General features: G+C 39.7%; 1 protein-coding gene across 1 annotated transcript in view; it reads right to left on the bottom strand.

Moving 5' to 3' along the window:
• Nucleotides 1-970: 970 nt before the first annotated feature.
• The window catches only part of ABCA4 (ATP binding cassette subfamily A member 4), a 75,930-nt gene continuing 62,791 nt past the window's right edge, over nucleotides 971-14,109 (bottom strand). The window contains exons 37-49 of the mRNA XM_067300448.1: nucleotides 12,640-12,755; nucleotides 10,769-10,916; nucleotides 9,201-9,324; nucleotides 8,274-8,403; nucleotides 7,229-7,349; nucleotides 6,310-6,372; nucleotides 6,092-6,198; nucleotides 5,036-5,177; nucleotides 4,326-4,460; nucleotides 2,915-3,018; nucleotides 2,732-2,824; nucleotides 2,112-2,361; nucleotides 971-1,158 (exon numbers count right to left, since the gene is read on the bottom strand). Of these exons, the coding sequence (XP_067156549.1) occupies nucleotides 1,036-1,158; nucleotides 2,112-2,361; nucleotides 2,732-2,824; nucleotides 2,915-3,018; nucleotides 4,326-4,460; nucleotides 5,036-5,177; nucleotides 6,092-6,198; nucleotides 6,310-6,372; nucleotides 7,229-7,349; nucleotides 8,274-8,403; nucleotides 9,201-9,324; nucleotides 10,769-10,916; nucleotides 12,640-12,755 (1,656 nt within the window). The 3' untranslated portion in view covers nucleotides 971-1,035. The remainder of the gene's footprint in view (nucleotides 1,159-2,111; nucleotides 2,362-2,731; nucleotides 2,825-2,914; nucleotides 3,019-4,325; nucleotides 4,461-5,035; nucleotides 5,178-6,091; nucleotides 6,199-6,309; nucleotides 6,373-7,228; nucleotides 7,350-8,273; nucleotides 8,404-9,200; nucleotides 9,325-10,768; nucleotides 10,917-12,639; nucleotides 12,756-14,109) is intronic.

The following is a 14,109-nucleotide window of genomic DNA, read 5'->3' as shown; positions in this document are numbered from 1 at the left end:
AAATGATGAGGTCTGGTAGATAACTGAAGCAATACATCATTATAAGTTTGTTTTCAGTATTGTCATTCTTCACTAGTTTAACTGTGAACCAGAGAAAAAGAGCTAAATGTTGAATGATTTCCCATTGAATATAGTGCAAAGTACAAGCAGGCTGAAATTCTTCTTTTGGGCAGACAGACAGCACATACCTTATTCAAACTTTACACCCCCTTGAGGTCCAGGTCACAGGAAAGGAGAAAAATTTGATCTTGTTTGGTGACAAGGATATCTTTCTAGGCCTCCAAGGGACAACAAAAGTTTGGGCCAATTTGAACATACTCTCTTTCCTTTAATCCTCATTTTGTCATTCTTGCTTCTATTAGTGAAATAGATAAGATAAGCGAGTATGAGATCATTTTCATAAAGAAATATTTTTTAAACAAATTTCTTGCCTGGATCTGAGATCCAAGTTGATTCTTCCCATTCTGGCTGAGAAAACTGTCTGTTTGCATTGGCACCTGGCATGATAATGAAGGAGTTTCCCAGCCTAGCCCCTTCAGCCAGCACTAATGTTCTGACCTTGGTAGTTCTGTGTTCTCTCAGGATTGCAGGAATCCATTTCTGAGCTGGGCAATATGCTCTGCCTTTGGATTGGTCTTTTGACTGGTAGCGATTGATTTAGAGTTAAAAAAATGGTAAGTCTACCAGCTTAAAAGGGCCAGATACAGAAGGTGTCTTTAATGGTCTTTCTGCGTTTATAAGGAGGAATAAGACCTCTCCATTTTATCTTATGATGAACCTTGTGTTAGAGGAGGATTTTGTTCTAGAGCAAGCACCTGCCTTTCCTTTGACACTTTCAGCATGTATTGTACATAGTTCTCCTTGTAGAGTAGTAGAAGTTCACTGTTGCTAAGGACTTGAGAGCACAGTGTTCAGAAAGGTATAAAAATCATTATAATACTGAGCATGGGAGCCTTTATTTTACCCTTGTACTGCTCTGGTATGGCACATCCTTGCACTGCGCACACTCTTGATGCTAGTGGCTGTAGGAATAGTTTATGCAACTGCCTGTTGAGGCAAAGCAGGGGACACCTTTGCTTCTCGGCTGGCTCCGGCTGCACGGGGATGCAAAGGAATTTCCTCATCCTCCATCTGCTGTTTAGCAAAGTTCACAAAAACCTGTGTGAGGAGAGCAGACAAATGTCACCATCTCATTGACTGAGATGAGTTAGTTGAATGGCTCTATAAGTTTGCAACCTCTTGGCCTTTCTGCAGGGAAAAGGCAGAAAGGGGAGTCCAGAGGCATCTACTGAATCAGAACCCTGAACATCAGCAGGGATCATTAGTTTCTTCTTTATTTTGATAAACTTTGTTACAACTTTTTCCCCTCCTTTGGATGCACTTGCTTGCAACTAAAATCTTATTTTTTTTCAGCAGGAGATGGGTTCAGCAAAGCTTGCATGGCTTGAACGACATGAGCGAGTTTGGTTGTGATGGGGGGGAGAGACAGAGTATCTTACTGGGAAGCTGTAAGGCAGCCTGGATGTCTCACTAGCATCCCCACACAAGAGAGATTCTATATGCAGACCCTGAACTACTCTGAAAAGCAGGCAAATGGGGCTAATGTCCTCCAGGGACTGTGTGCTGCCCATAGCCCCAGTGCACTTTCCAGGCTTTTTGTGTCTAATTGCTCCTGTATAAAAATGCATGACAGAAGTGTATAATTTAATTGGGTACCGCAGTACCTCTGACACAACACTGTCAAAACCCCATATTTAAAATAAATGGAAAGAAGCACTAGGTTATTCCCAGCTCAACAAGCCTCATTCTGAATAGCTGACCTTGCTCAGACTGCTCCTCCTAATGGAATGGGTTGGGTGAACTCTGGAATCTGGGAAATGCTGTCTCACCAGCTTTCAGATGGCACCTATTTACTCAGAGAATTAGTTACAGATTTCATATCTGATCCTCCCTCCTTGATGAGCAGTCTGGGAGTTTTGCCTGAGTAAGAAGTGCAAGAATAATTCCCTACACTGAACAGTATGGTCCTTCAGGTGTTTGGATACATCCCCATTGCATTGCCCAGATCCTGCCAGATAGGCTTTCTCAGGGATGCTTTAATTTTTACTCACCTGATCTAAAGTTGTTTGAGAGATAGAGTATTCTTCAATATGCAAGTTTTCCTTATTGGAGATTATTAACCGAAAGATCTTAGCCAGAGAGGAGGAGCAAATCTGATACTGCAGCATGTTGTAGTGTTTCTCTCTCTGTAAACTCCCTGGGAAGTTTGTGTGTATGAACTGCTCGGCAGGACTCGGATCTGGAGGTAGCCCAGACTTTGGAGCTTTGATTTTCAGAGTGACAATGTAGCCATCTCCAAACCTGGGAAGCAGATGTGGGTTTGGGAGTTGGGTGAAGAGATGGTCTCATTATTCAGGGAAGGAAATTAATTTTCAGCAGCTATGAAAACACTGACAATATCTGAAAGACAGTGCCTAAGGTTAAGCTCTGTAGGAATTTAGGGAGTCTGTATTTGCCTTCCAGAAGTGATCTGTAGCATAAAAGAGTGGAAATGAGGTCTGCTCAAGTTGTCCAGTATATCACAGAGTTGCACATAGAAATGGGTCTGTTTAAATGACAGCTCTTGGGTTAGTCCTTCAAACAGGATGGCTGTATTAAGAAGGGTGTATGTCATGTGTGCTGAGTGTCTCTATAAACCCCTACCATTCTGGAATAAAAAAAATCTGCTTACTTGTATTTGAGCTGCTGAATTGTGCCCAGGCATTTGAAGGTTCCTTTTACCATGATGGCTAAACGAGTACAGAGAGCTTCACATTCTTCCATACTTTCAAAATAAAGAACAGATATTTGAGATAAAACTCAACTTCAGCTGCTCTGGGATTCAGTAAATTGCCTGAACTCCAACTATTTTTACCTGTGCGAGGTCAGAACCACAGCTCGTCCATCTCTGAGCACGCTGACAATAGAGTCCCATAAGAGGTGTCGGGACTGAGGGTCCATTCCAGTAGTTGGTTCATCCTGGAAGGAAAATGTTAAGACAGCCACAGTCAAAGAAGCTGATAAGGAAAAGCAAATCCATTTAGAATTGATTCTTTGTGTATTTTGGCCTCAGTGTATAACTGCTTCCCTACTGAAATCTTTGCCTTGAGAAAGCATGTGTGCCTTGAGAAAGAATGGGTATTAATAAACTTCTGGCACAAAGCGGTCTTTAACAGTAAGGAAACAAATTCAAGAAATCACAGGTAAGAATAAAATGCTGTCTGTGTAGGACACAGCTACAGGGAAGAGAATGCAGTGACCATTATGACAAAGGCAGTCCACAGTCTGGGGTCTTAGCTACCAAAATTGTAAGCATTTGTGATACCTCATTACCAAAGCATCTAGGATTCAAAACAAAAAAAATGGTAGTAGTTACATCAAATTATATCAAGTCTAGTTTTAAAAATAACCTTACTTCTTACTTACATAATCATATAGGACACATTTCTCTACCCAAGAAGCTAGTGAAGCCACCATGATTTATACTAGCTGAGGATCTGGTCCTGTGTAAATCAGTCAACCCAGTCAGTAGTTAAAAAAAAAAAATCTGGGAGAAAAAATTTGTCATTCAACATTTGCTCTTGAAAAACAATGAGAAAACATTTAATCTGTCTGTTTACTATGTACAGACAGAATACATGTAAAGGCACATGAAATTGCACAAGTAACCATTATATCAAAAAGTTATTAAAATGTTATATTTTAGCCTACAAATTAAAGTGCTACAGTATAATCTACATATATAATTTTTGAAGTAATTGCATTTAGAACTACCATTGAACTATGCAACTATCAGGTTTTACTCAACAAGAACTAGATTTCAGTATTTGTATAGTTTAGTCTAAATTTCTGTAGTTTATTACAGAGATATTAAAGGTTGCAAAAGGGCAGCTATCCTTCTCTCAAACATTTATTCTGCTGGATAAATCAGCAAGGTATATATGTCATAAGATCATCTCTTACATGAGTGGTTATAATTTGACAAGAAAAGGCAGACTGAAACCAATATAGATTTAAAATCAGATTTGTTTGGATTATAGGTTTTATCTCAAGTCATTCTTTGCTGAAGATCTTTCTTTCATAATCGCTTAGGGCCCATTCAAAACATAACTATGTCTGCCAGTCTCCAAAATTAAAGAACTCAAGATTACATTGAAGTAGATGTGAGTTGAGGGCAGAAAACAGCTTGCAAGGACTGTCATTAAACATACTTGTACCTCTTACAGGATACATTTTAATGAGGTGTCATATTGCACTATCACAGAGCAATGTTGCTACGCACTTACTAGTAGGACTAGTGGTGGGCAGCCTATCAGTGCAATGGCAGTGGAGAGCTTGCGCTTGTTGCCACCACTGTAGGTACCAGCCAGCTGGTCCGCATACATAGGAAGTCCCAGCTTCCGGATGCCCCACTCAGCAACCTACGAGAGAGACACTCTTTTTCACACAACAGCTAACAATTAGCAGACTGGATTGCTGACACATCCCTCTTCTGTCAGAGACATGGCACCCTGGGTTTTAGCACATTCATTTTAGAATTGGAGCAGAGAGGGGTCCAAAAATGTTGTGATGATGAGGGGAATTCTAATTCCTTGATGTAAAGCCATAACCCAGGCCCAGATATAGATTTCCTAACTGCAAGAATGTACATTGTTATCTTCTAGAATCTTCTTCACATTTTCTTTCTCATACATAAGCAACTTCAAAGATGAGAACAAAACAGCAACCAGCACGGTTCTGAGTCACAGCAGCTGCATTTTTAGCCTTCCACAGTTAGTCCCACAGTTTTGCAGGTATCACTCATGCCTAAGAACCTGGATTTGATAGTGCAATCTGGTATTTATCCATCCAAAATGATAGAAACCACTCCCAGGACTTCAAAATAGAAGAGGCAAGCCCACTTTGGAAATTCTGGCCCTAGCCATGAAATGGACCCAGTTAATCACCACAAATACTCAGTGTAATTATGAAGAAGTCAAAAGCAAGACTGCTTTACCCTCTTGATTTCCTCTGCTGGAACCCCCCGCAAGCATGCATGTAAGTAGAGATGTTCCCGTCCTGTGAGCAGGTCATCAATGGCATCAAACTGAGGGCAGTATCCCATGTTTTGATGGACATTAGAGATGTGGGTCAATATACTGGAGAATCAAAGAAAAGAACCTCATATCTATAACACTAGCTTTAAGACAGAGATGGACAGTTCAAATAAAATCTTTCTTTTCTGGGGCAACAGCTCTTGTAATAGGAAAATGAATCCTCCCTTATATAAGGGCCTATTAAAATATCCACCTGCACAGTATAATAAAGAATATACTCTCATTCAAGTCACCTGAGTCTTGGTAAGAGTGGAAACCTGTCTTCCCTCACCCATTTTCCTGTTTAAGTATAGGCCAACTTGAAGAGTTCTTTGAACAGCTACTCAGCAGAAATTATTCTTTGCAAACGGTGCTTATTTCTAGATGAAAAAAATCAAGCCAATTCATCACAGGGTACGGTCACTGGGAGCAGACAGGCAAGACGCAATGCTAACATTGTCTGCTGGTAGTAGCAGTGAAAGAAGAGAGAAGTACAAATAAATAGATATTGTTCAAATCACAGCAATAGACAAAAAGTCAGACCCCAACCACACCTAAGAACCCAAGACATACAACCCGAAACTAAACCAACATAAACAAATACCGTATCACAATGTATTTGCTTATGTATTATGCCAGCACTGTGTAGACAAAGTGGCTAGAAACAGAGATAAGTCCCAAAGCTGAGATCAAAGTACTCTGTAGGATGGGATATCTTATGTTTGGGAGCTCTTGGCAATCTCCTTGTACAGTTACGGGATCAGATTTGATTGCCTTGTCCCATCTTTAGCATTACTATAACTTACTCACATTTTTTTCAATACAAACAGTGTTAAAAGTGTGAAGTACCAATGTATGTTAGCTGTGGTATCTCTCAGTGACATAAAACTGGAAAGGAAATGCTGAGAGTCATTGAGACTATGATCTGGGCAGTCCTACCCTGATAAATAGATTGTCTGTTTTTTTAAGGCACTTACCTGTTGCCAGCCACTACAGCATCTCCAGACGTCACATCAGTATCCCCAGTAAGCATTCTGAATGTTGTTGTTTTGCCAGCGCCATTCACTCCCAGAAGACCAAAGCACTAATTTATAAAATTTATCACATTCTTCAATATTTCCAACTTGCAAATCAACAGGAGCATGAAATCTGATTTGATCCATGAAACATATTCTAGTGCCATTGAACAACCTACCTCTCCAGGACGGATGCCAACACAGAGTCTGTCCACTGCTGGCTTGTTCCTACCTGCATAAATCTAAAACGACAGAAAAAATGAGAAATCCTGCTTCAAGACATCTACAGCAGAGAAAATCCTCTGAATCTTTTAGTTTAATGCAATTGGGATGAGGCAAATTCAGAACCAAGGCAAGAATAAAAGATAGCTAAATAAAATTTTTTAAAGAAAGAGTAAGCATTCCACAGAGCCAAACATTTACCTACAATATATACATTTATAATGATCCCTAAAAATGTCAAATTTTCTTTGTCCAGCCTTTTACTTCATATCTTTAACACTAGGAGACAGACCTTACATTTCACTGGGACAAAGTATTTCTGATATATCAAAGTGGAACAATACAGCAAGTTAGTCCAAACAATGATACTCCAATTCTCTGTTCATGTGATCCCAGCAATGTGTGTGATCTTTGGATTTTTGTATCTCAGGCTTGCATGCATTCTGAAAGCATCAATCAGATGCCTTCAGTTTCTGGAAAGATTAGTTAGCAATAACTATAGTCCTCAATGGGAAGGCAACTGAATGGTTAGCTTGAGATTAAAACTTATCTATGGAAAAAACGCATTGCAGAAAAAAGGACTAGTAGTAGAAATGGACACTCAATAGATAACAGGTTGGATGATGTGAGGTAAAAAAAAGTTTTAGTAAGGGAGTGAGCAAGGAGGGTTGCACTGTGCTTGCTGGAATTTCTTGTGGTTTGATTTTTAACCAAAGGAAATGGTGAAATAACAGACCAAACCCTGCCTTTAAAAAAATTTGTTATTTTCCAAGGTGCAAGGATGATTTTGAAAAAATACAATATGCATCTGCATCCGCAGCTCAAGTGCATTCTAAAAGCAGCAAGTTGTTTATTTCATCTTTCTCAAAATAGTACCTTGGTCAGTTCTTGCAGTTGTAAGATATCTGTTTTGTTCCCTCCATTCATAATTCTTTTTCTTTCCTCTGCAACATCCTCATCTTCACCAATAATAGGTGAATTGGTAGTCTCAGCAAACCTGGAAAAAACAAGGGATTGATTGCAGAAACAATGAGTTGCCCTGGGTGCAGTTACAATAGCAGAGTGCAAAACAAGGGCTACTCAATTCCCAAAAAATGTGATTGGTGGAAGCAGTGGGACTGAAATTTCACAGTGTGACATTGGCTTGAGCACTCCTGCACTTGAGAGAATCCCTGACTTTTGAAAGTTAAGCTCTAAGTACTAAAAAGGGAGAAAATGGCTGTTCAAGTGTATGTGCCTCTTCAGTCACTGATATGACATAAGCTGTTGCTCAGTCACAGCTTTGGCTATTTGGCAGCTCTTCAGTAACTAGTGAATTGATACCCTTCTACAAATCTTTTGAGAAGACTTCCCTGTAAGACAATATTTTCAGAATAGTATCAATTAATACCCCTGTTGGCAATCTGCAGCAGGAGTGAATGACCCACTCACACCTGGAAGGCAGTTCCTTTCATTAAGACGGGCACATTTGTAAAGCAAAGAGGGGACGCTTGCATGGTGCCCAGGCTGCAACTCCTGTGCCTAGAACTTCTTAGGATGTCAGGATAGTACTTCACACCAGCACTTAGGACACTCCAAACTTTCCAAGTGATTTTGTAATCTCACTATTACAATTTCTTGATCCAAAAAGTTTCCATTAAAGTTTTAATTGAAGAAAACTAATTTCTTTAATAAGTTATGCAAACATAAGCTTAAATACTGTTAAAACAATGAAGATAGAGACTTAAGCACATGTTTCAATGTTTTCTTGAACCAGGATATCAGTGAATTAAGATGAAATGAGGTAAGTAAACAGGATGAAGCTATTAAAGCCACAAGTACAGAGAAAAAGAAAGAGAAAAGAAAGCAAGAGGGACAGACAGAATAACAAAGACACTCATCCTGCTAATAAAGACACATTAATACAAGCTTTTAGACCTACCATCCTGTAGAGAACAAATGGTGCTGCATAAGCAGATTCAGAATGAAGTATGCAATCCCCTGAACAGCCATGGCAACAAGGTTCTTTCCAACAAAGTCCCACTGAAATGGATTGGAGACATGTTCCTCGCCTTTGGAGAGAAAGCAACAGGAAGCAAGGTGAAATACTGCTGAAACAAAACACTGCCCTCAGAACAAAAGATACAAGCATAATGGTTTAGGATGAAAAATCTGTACTTTATTTGATCATGTACTTTCATTTGATCAGGCAATGTCTGCCATTTTCCAGTAAAGATTCTTAAGAAAATATAACACAAACTCAGCTTAGCTCCAGAGGTGTTGTTGCATGGGAGCAAAAATGAGTATTAGCTCTCTTAATAAGCAATTATTTGTAGATCATATCAAGAAATTTGCATGGATTATGTGGAAGTCATGCCTCTTCTGAATAAAAAAAATGAGTTTTTCTATATCACTACTCTTTAATAAGAAGTTGTCTGATATCAAAGACAGCCACATCCACATCCCAAGAGGATGCATTTGAAAAATAGCCACTTTAAACATCAACATGAGGGCTGTCAAAGTATTCAAATGCAATGAAATGAAATGAAGAAACATATCCCAGCTGTGATGATCTAAGAACTTTAGGACAAGTGATGAACACAGACCAGAGTCTGGCACTGAACAAATGGTTTCTTTTCCAGTACAGAATATTGGTCAGGCCCTGGAGCTCTGGCAGTTGTATTAGAAGCTGCAACTCTTCCTAAGGGGTTGAATTTTTATTCTCACTCTTCCTCACCCACCTGATGATGTGAAAAGTGGGAATTTCAGAAACGGCCACTTATCTTCCACAATTACACTTCCAACCATCTCATCCAATGTCAGGACATGTAACACTGATATCCCTTGTTGCTTATTGACTCTTACTTACCAAACCTGGCATATACTTCACTCACAGCTTGGTTCATGGCCAAGTCAATGAGTCCACGGCCCAGGCAAAAATGCGGGAAGACAATCAGCACGTTTTTCAATGTTTTATTAAATTTCAGCAAGGACTATAAACAACAGAAAAAAACATCATAAAGCAGTTGAAACCAGACATCTTTAAGAAAACATAGCAAAATGAGTGAAAAGTTCTCTGTCATGTTGGAGAAACTGGATGTTTTTTGTTCTCACAACAAAAACAACAGAGTTGTTAGCAAGCTACTCCCAAAGCATCTGCAACCTAGAACTCTGTGCAGGAGAATGTTGGCACACATTGCACCAAACCAGGTGCTTATTAAAAATTGTCAGTGAAGAGAGAAATGTATCTTCATAGTAAAATATTTCTCTATGTGGCAGAGGCAACATGTAATTCTAGTGTCCTGCTATTATAAGCAGGAACAAGGAGCAACAAAAAAAGAGTGGTACTTACCTATTGTAATATTTTTATTTATGGCTGGAATAGTCCCATAATCAAGACTGCCATAATCTTAAAAAGTACCAGTTTCAGGGTAACTACACAGTAGACTTTGGTGCAATGTGGAGATACCCAAAACAGCATAAGCACCAGTAGCAGTCTAGCTGCACCACCACTGAATCCAGAGAAGGGCAATTTTCCCTCTGGAGATGTGGTGTCTGCAATGGAGACATATTCTCAAAGAAGCCCCACGGACTGACTGGCACTAGATTGAACCCTACATTATCAAGGGGTATGGCTGAGAAAGCAGGAACACCAGGGACAGAACGTATTGTAAAGCTGGTCCTTGAAACCATGACTCCAACTGAACCAAGATCTGCTTCTCCTGCCCACCAAACAACAATGCTTGATCACTGCAGTGTCTGAAAATGCACTGTCAGTAATGATAACTAGTTGTATTGCAGCCAGATGTAAAAAGGGTGTTACAGCCTCAGTGGCCAGAGAATCAGCAGCTGTAGAGGCAGTAGTAGTGTATACAAACCACCTGGGTTTATAAACTGGTCTCCTAGCTTTTCTAAGAGCTAATTTTGGCACCACTATATTTTGTCTATTTGTGTGCTTCTTGTCACCAACCTGGTAGTGTTAAACCATTTTGGGGCAACTCTCAAAATGCTACTATAAACAGAACATCTCCTCAGGCACAATGGCTAGCAGGCACAAGTGCCTTTTCTTGGTGTGGTGACTCCACGCTTTTCTATCTTCTCCCTCTTCCTGTACAACCCAGGCTGTGGAAGCAAGCATAAAGTGTCCCCTCAACCCAGCTGTGAAAGGGGATGGAAGTTTGCTCACAGAGATGAAAATATTTATGTAATTTCTGGTGTGTTTGGATAGTAGCCCAAGACATCAAATTCCCTGAGATTCACTTCTCCTTTGATTATTCTGTTCACCTGTCCTTGCAGCCACTCAGCAAGTTCCCCATCCACTTATTTACTGCCAGAAAAATGGTGAGGTAGAGAAAGGCAGTTATCTCTGGAGATGATGATACTTGGACACTCTTTGCAAAGCTCTTTAAAACAAGGTTTCACAAAAACGTCACTTACCGGGTTATTTTCAAACAAGTCCAGGATGAATGTAATGGCACTGCTGTTGATCCCCACAAAGAGATTAATACAAGACAATGCAACATAAGCAGTGCTAGGGACACTGAAGAAAGAAGCAGCAGGGTACATCATGGGAATTACTGCCCATCTGCATGCAAAAGATAGAAATACTCTGATAACAGCTTCTCAGCATTCATGTTAGTTTGCCTACTGAAAACATAAAGGTGAACTTTCTTCTTCTCATCCCAAGTGTAATGAAATGCCATAATAATGGCATAATCAGAGATTCCACTGGAATATTTTTCCCTGGTTTCCCTGAATAAAAGAAGTTTCTTCTTCTTAGTCTTGTTTGCTGATCAAGTATAGGACAATGAAAACTGATGAAATTGAGAAAAGGCTAGCAAGGTAATTATTATCCCAGATATCCTTGTACATCCCACTGGACTCTACATCTGAAGGGAGAAACAAGTAAAGGTTAGATAAAGCCAATACGATGTACTGCTTTGCCAGATAATGCTCAGCCTTTGGAACCGTCCAAAGAAATCAGAAACTCAATACATTTTGATATTCTCTCGTAGCTCCTCTACCATTGTGTTTCACTCCTGATTTGAAACTTCCTGTGCCATGATTTTTTGGACATAGCAAATGCATACTGAGCAGCAGAAGAGGAATATTCCTCCGGAATAAACTTACAATGCTTAGCCACAATCAGCCTGACTAAGAAGAATTCAGTAAGAACAGTCTGCATTGCTTCATGGCACAAAAAAAGCATTGTTACAAAGAATCATCTTAAATTTCTCATTGTGATTAGAGCTGGAAGCAAGGGCTAATATATGATTCTATGAATCTATCTTGCTTTCTACTTTGTATTTTGAAATGATATCATTCAATAATGAAATCATTATTGAAGCAATTGCCATGTGATTATGATTTTGTTTTGTAAAAAAAATCTTAATAGATGCTTTAAAATAAGAGAAGACATTTTAAGTGTCCATCCACATGCCCAGGAATTACTCTATTTTTAAATAACATACATGGCCTTCACCACAGACAACATTTTAAAAGACAGTATTATTGCACTTAAAAATGATGTAATGAAATAGTGGACACTCTGATATCATTTCTTGTCATGAAGTATTTTACACACATTAAATGCTAACTTGCATTTCCTCAAGATTTTCATTCAACAAACAGGAAAACTACTGCAAATTAAAGGTAGTCTGTCAGGAAAAGATCTGTGCCCTCTTAGACTTAATTTGTGATATATAAAGGAGGATGCAAAAAGCTTCATTTATTTTTTAACTCTAGAAATAGATCTGGCTGATCTGTTTTCCCCAGATTACCCTAGCTGCAGAGCTAGCAGGAGTATGATTTTGTAGGTAAAAAACATATGATCACTAATTAAATAAGAGACAAAGTAAATTTCAGTCAGCCCTATAAAATGCTACTTTGTCAGCACAAATGCTCATTTGAAGAAAAAAGATATTTGTTGAAGATTCAGCACACTTTACCCTTTGCGTTAAAAGCTGAAAAATTACAGGTATTGGCTGTCAAAGAGGCAAATAAACAACCATTCAAATTCTACACAATGTAGGTGTCAGAAAGCAGCAAAAAAGAAGAAATATATTTTCCTGTAAAGAATACATTTAATGCTGAAAACCTCTATGAGGTAGGGACAAAAATCCCCTTCTTACAGCCTGTGGCCAGACAGAGTATCCTGGAACAGTGACAGAACCCAGTTCTAACCTGTATTGTACCCATTCAGTTTTACTCTTTAAAGCTAGATTTCACTAACTACCAGGCTCAACCCCAGGAAATCTTTCCAGTGTGAAAATAGGGCCCCACATGCAGGAACAACCTTGAAGACTCACCCATACAGAAGCAGCAAGGCAACAACCACAGGGAGATTAGTTGGAGAAGTGTATGCTTTCTTGTTGAATCCAGTGAATATACCCACAACCAATCCAGCACTCATTGCATAATTCACCTGGCACACCAGAGGGAGAAGATCAGTGTGTGAGACCTGAGAAGGTCTGGAAACCTATTCAGAACCTACATGTTATTCCAAAAAGATTTTCAAATTGATGAAGCACTGGAATTTATGAGCTAGACTAGTGGCTCTCAGTTTTTGGATCAGCAGGTTTAAGGCAGCACTCAACATTTTTCTGACACACCTTTTATCAGACCATTCATCAAAAATACAACACACTTGTTCCTTAAATTATGGTTTGGGGACAAGTTAGTTAATGGTGCTGCTGGCAGTCTGCCCACAGAAAGAGGCAGTGGGTATACAAGGGAAGCACTGTTTCGGGCGGTGCGAAGGCTGTATATAAAATGGAGAAAGCTACTAACTTGAACCACATGCCTGGGAGAAGCTCAAGTGAGCATACTTTGGCGACTGCTCTGCTCAGCATCTCTGTTCAGCAATAGTAGCACTAGCCTACAGCAATGCACAGAGCTGCCTGTGCAGAGCTTTTCACAGTGCAGCTAACACTGATTAATACCTTTGCACCGTGTGGTTAACAGTCACAGCTAGGCAGAATTCCTGGGCAAGGAAGCTGCTGGGAGAGGAGTCCCCTGTGACCAGCAGAGAATAGGAGCTCACAGACATGCTTCTTTTCCCTCATTCACTAAATTAGTGCTTTGCTTAACCTTCGCATGAAGGAGCACCCTTCTGGAGCCCAAAGAGGCCTTTCCATGTTCATACTTTTCTTATTCCATAAGCCTGTGGCCCCTTCCTTTGTTGAGAAGACATGGCTACAAAATAAGCCCCTTGTTGTGCCTCAGCAAGGCAAAGAATTTGCCCCTTTGTAACAGAGTAGCTTGAGGATTAAGGGAAGGATAGTTGAGTCCGGTCTAAGCAAGCCTGGGACTGTGCTCTAAGTTCTTTTGGAACAACACAATGAGCCTAAACAAATACATCTATGTCATTTTAGATACACTAGAGTATTTTGTCTGGCCTCCAGCTGCTGCTCCAGCAGATCGTGCATCTCCCATTTAGATGTCTTGAATATCTTGAAACACATTAAGGGACTTCTAAAGGGCAGGTGTGACTATCTTTTGGCGACTGAGCTTTAACCTGCTATGGTTGTTTGTACTTTATTACACATTCAGTGGAAAGGACTGGAAATCCATATGATTACAACAGTTCCAGCTTCATTAGTTGAATAACGAGCCATGCACCTGATTTAATTTCCCCATTTAAAATTATTTAGGAGAGGTCAGATCCTTAGCACACTCTCTGAGAAACACTTCAGGAAATCAATGCTTTGCAATGCTCAAAATTACCCTCATTCAATTCTCCTATTAGTCCCCAGCTAATCCAAACCCAGGAATAACTG

The sequence above is a fragment of the Apteryx mantelli genome, chromosome 8 (assembly GCF_036417845.1).
Source record: "Apteryx mantelli isolate bAptMan1 chromosome 8, bAptMan1.hap1, whole genome shotgun sequence".
Taxonomy (NCBI): domain Eukaryota; kingdom Metazoa; phylum Chordata; class Aves; order Apterygiformes; family Apterygidae; genus Apteryx; species Apteryx mantelli.
This window is presented reverse-complemented; position numbering and strand designations above follow the sequence as displayed.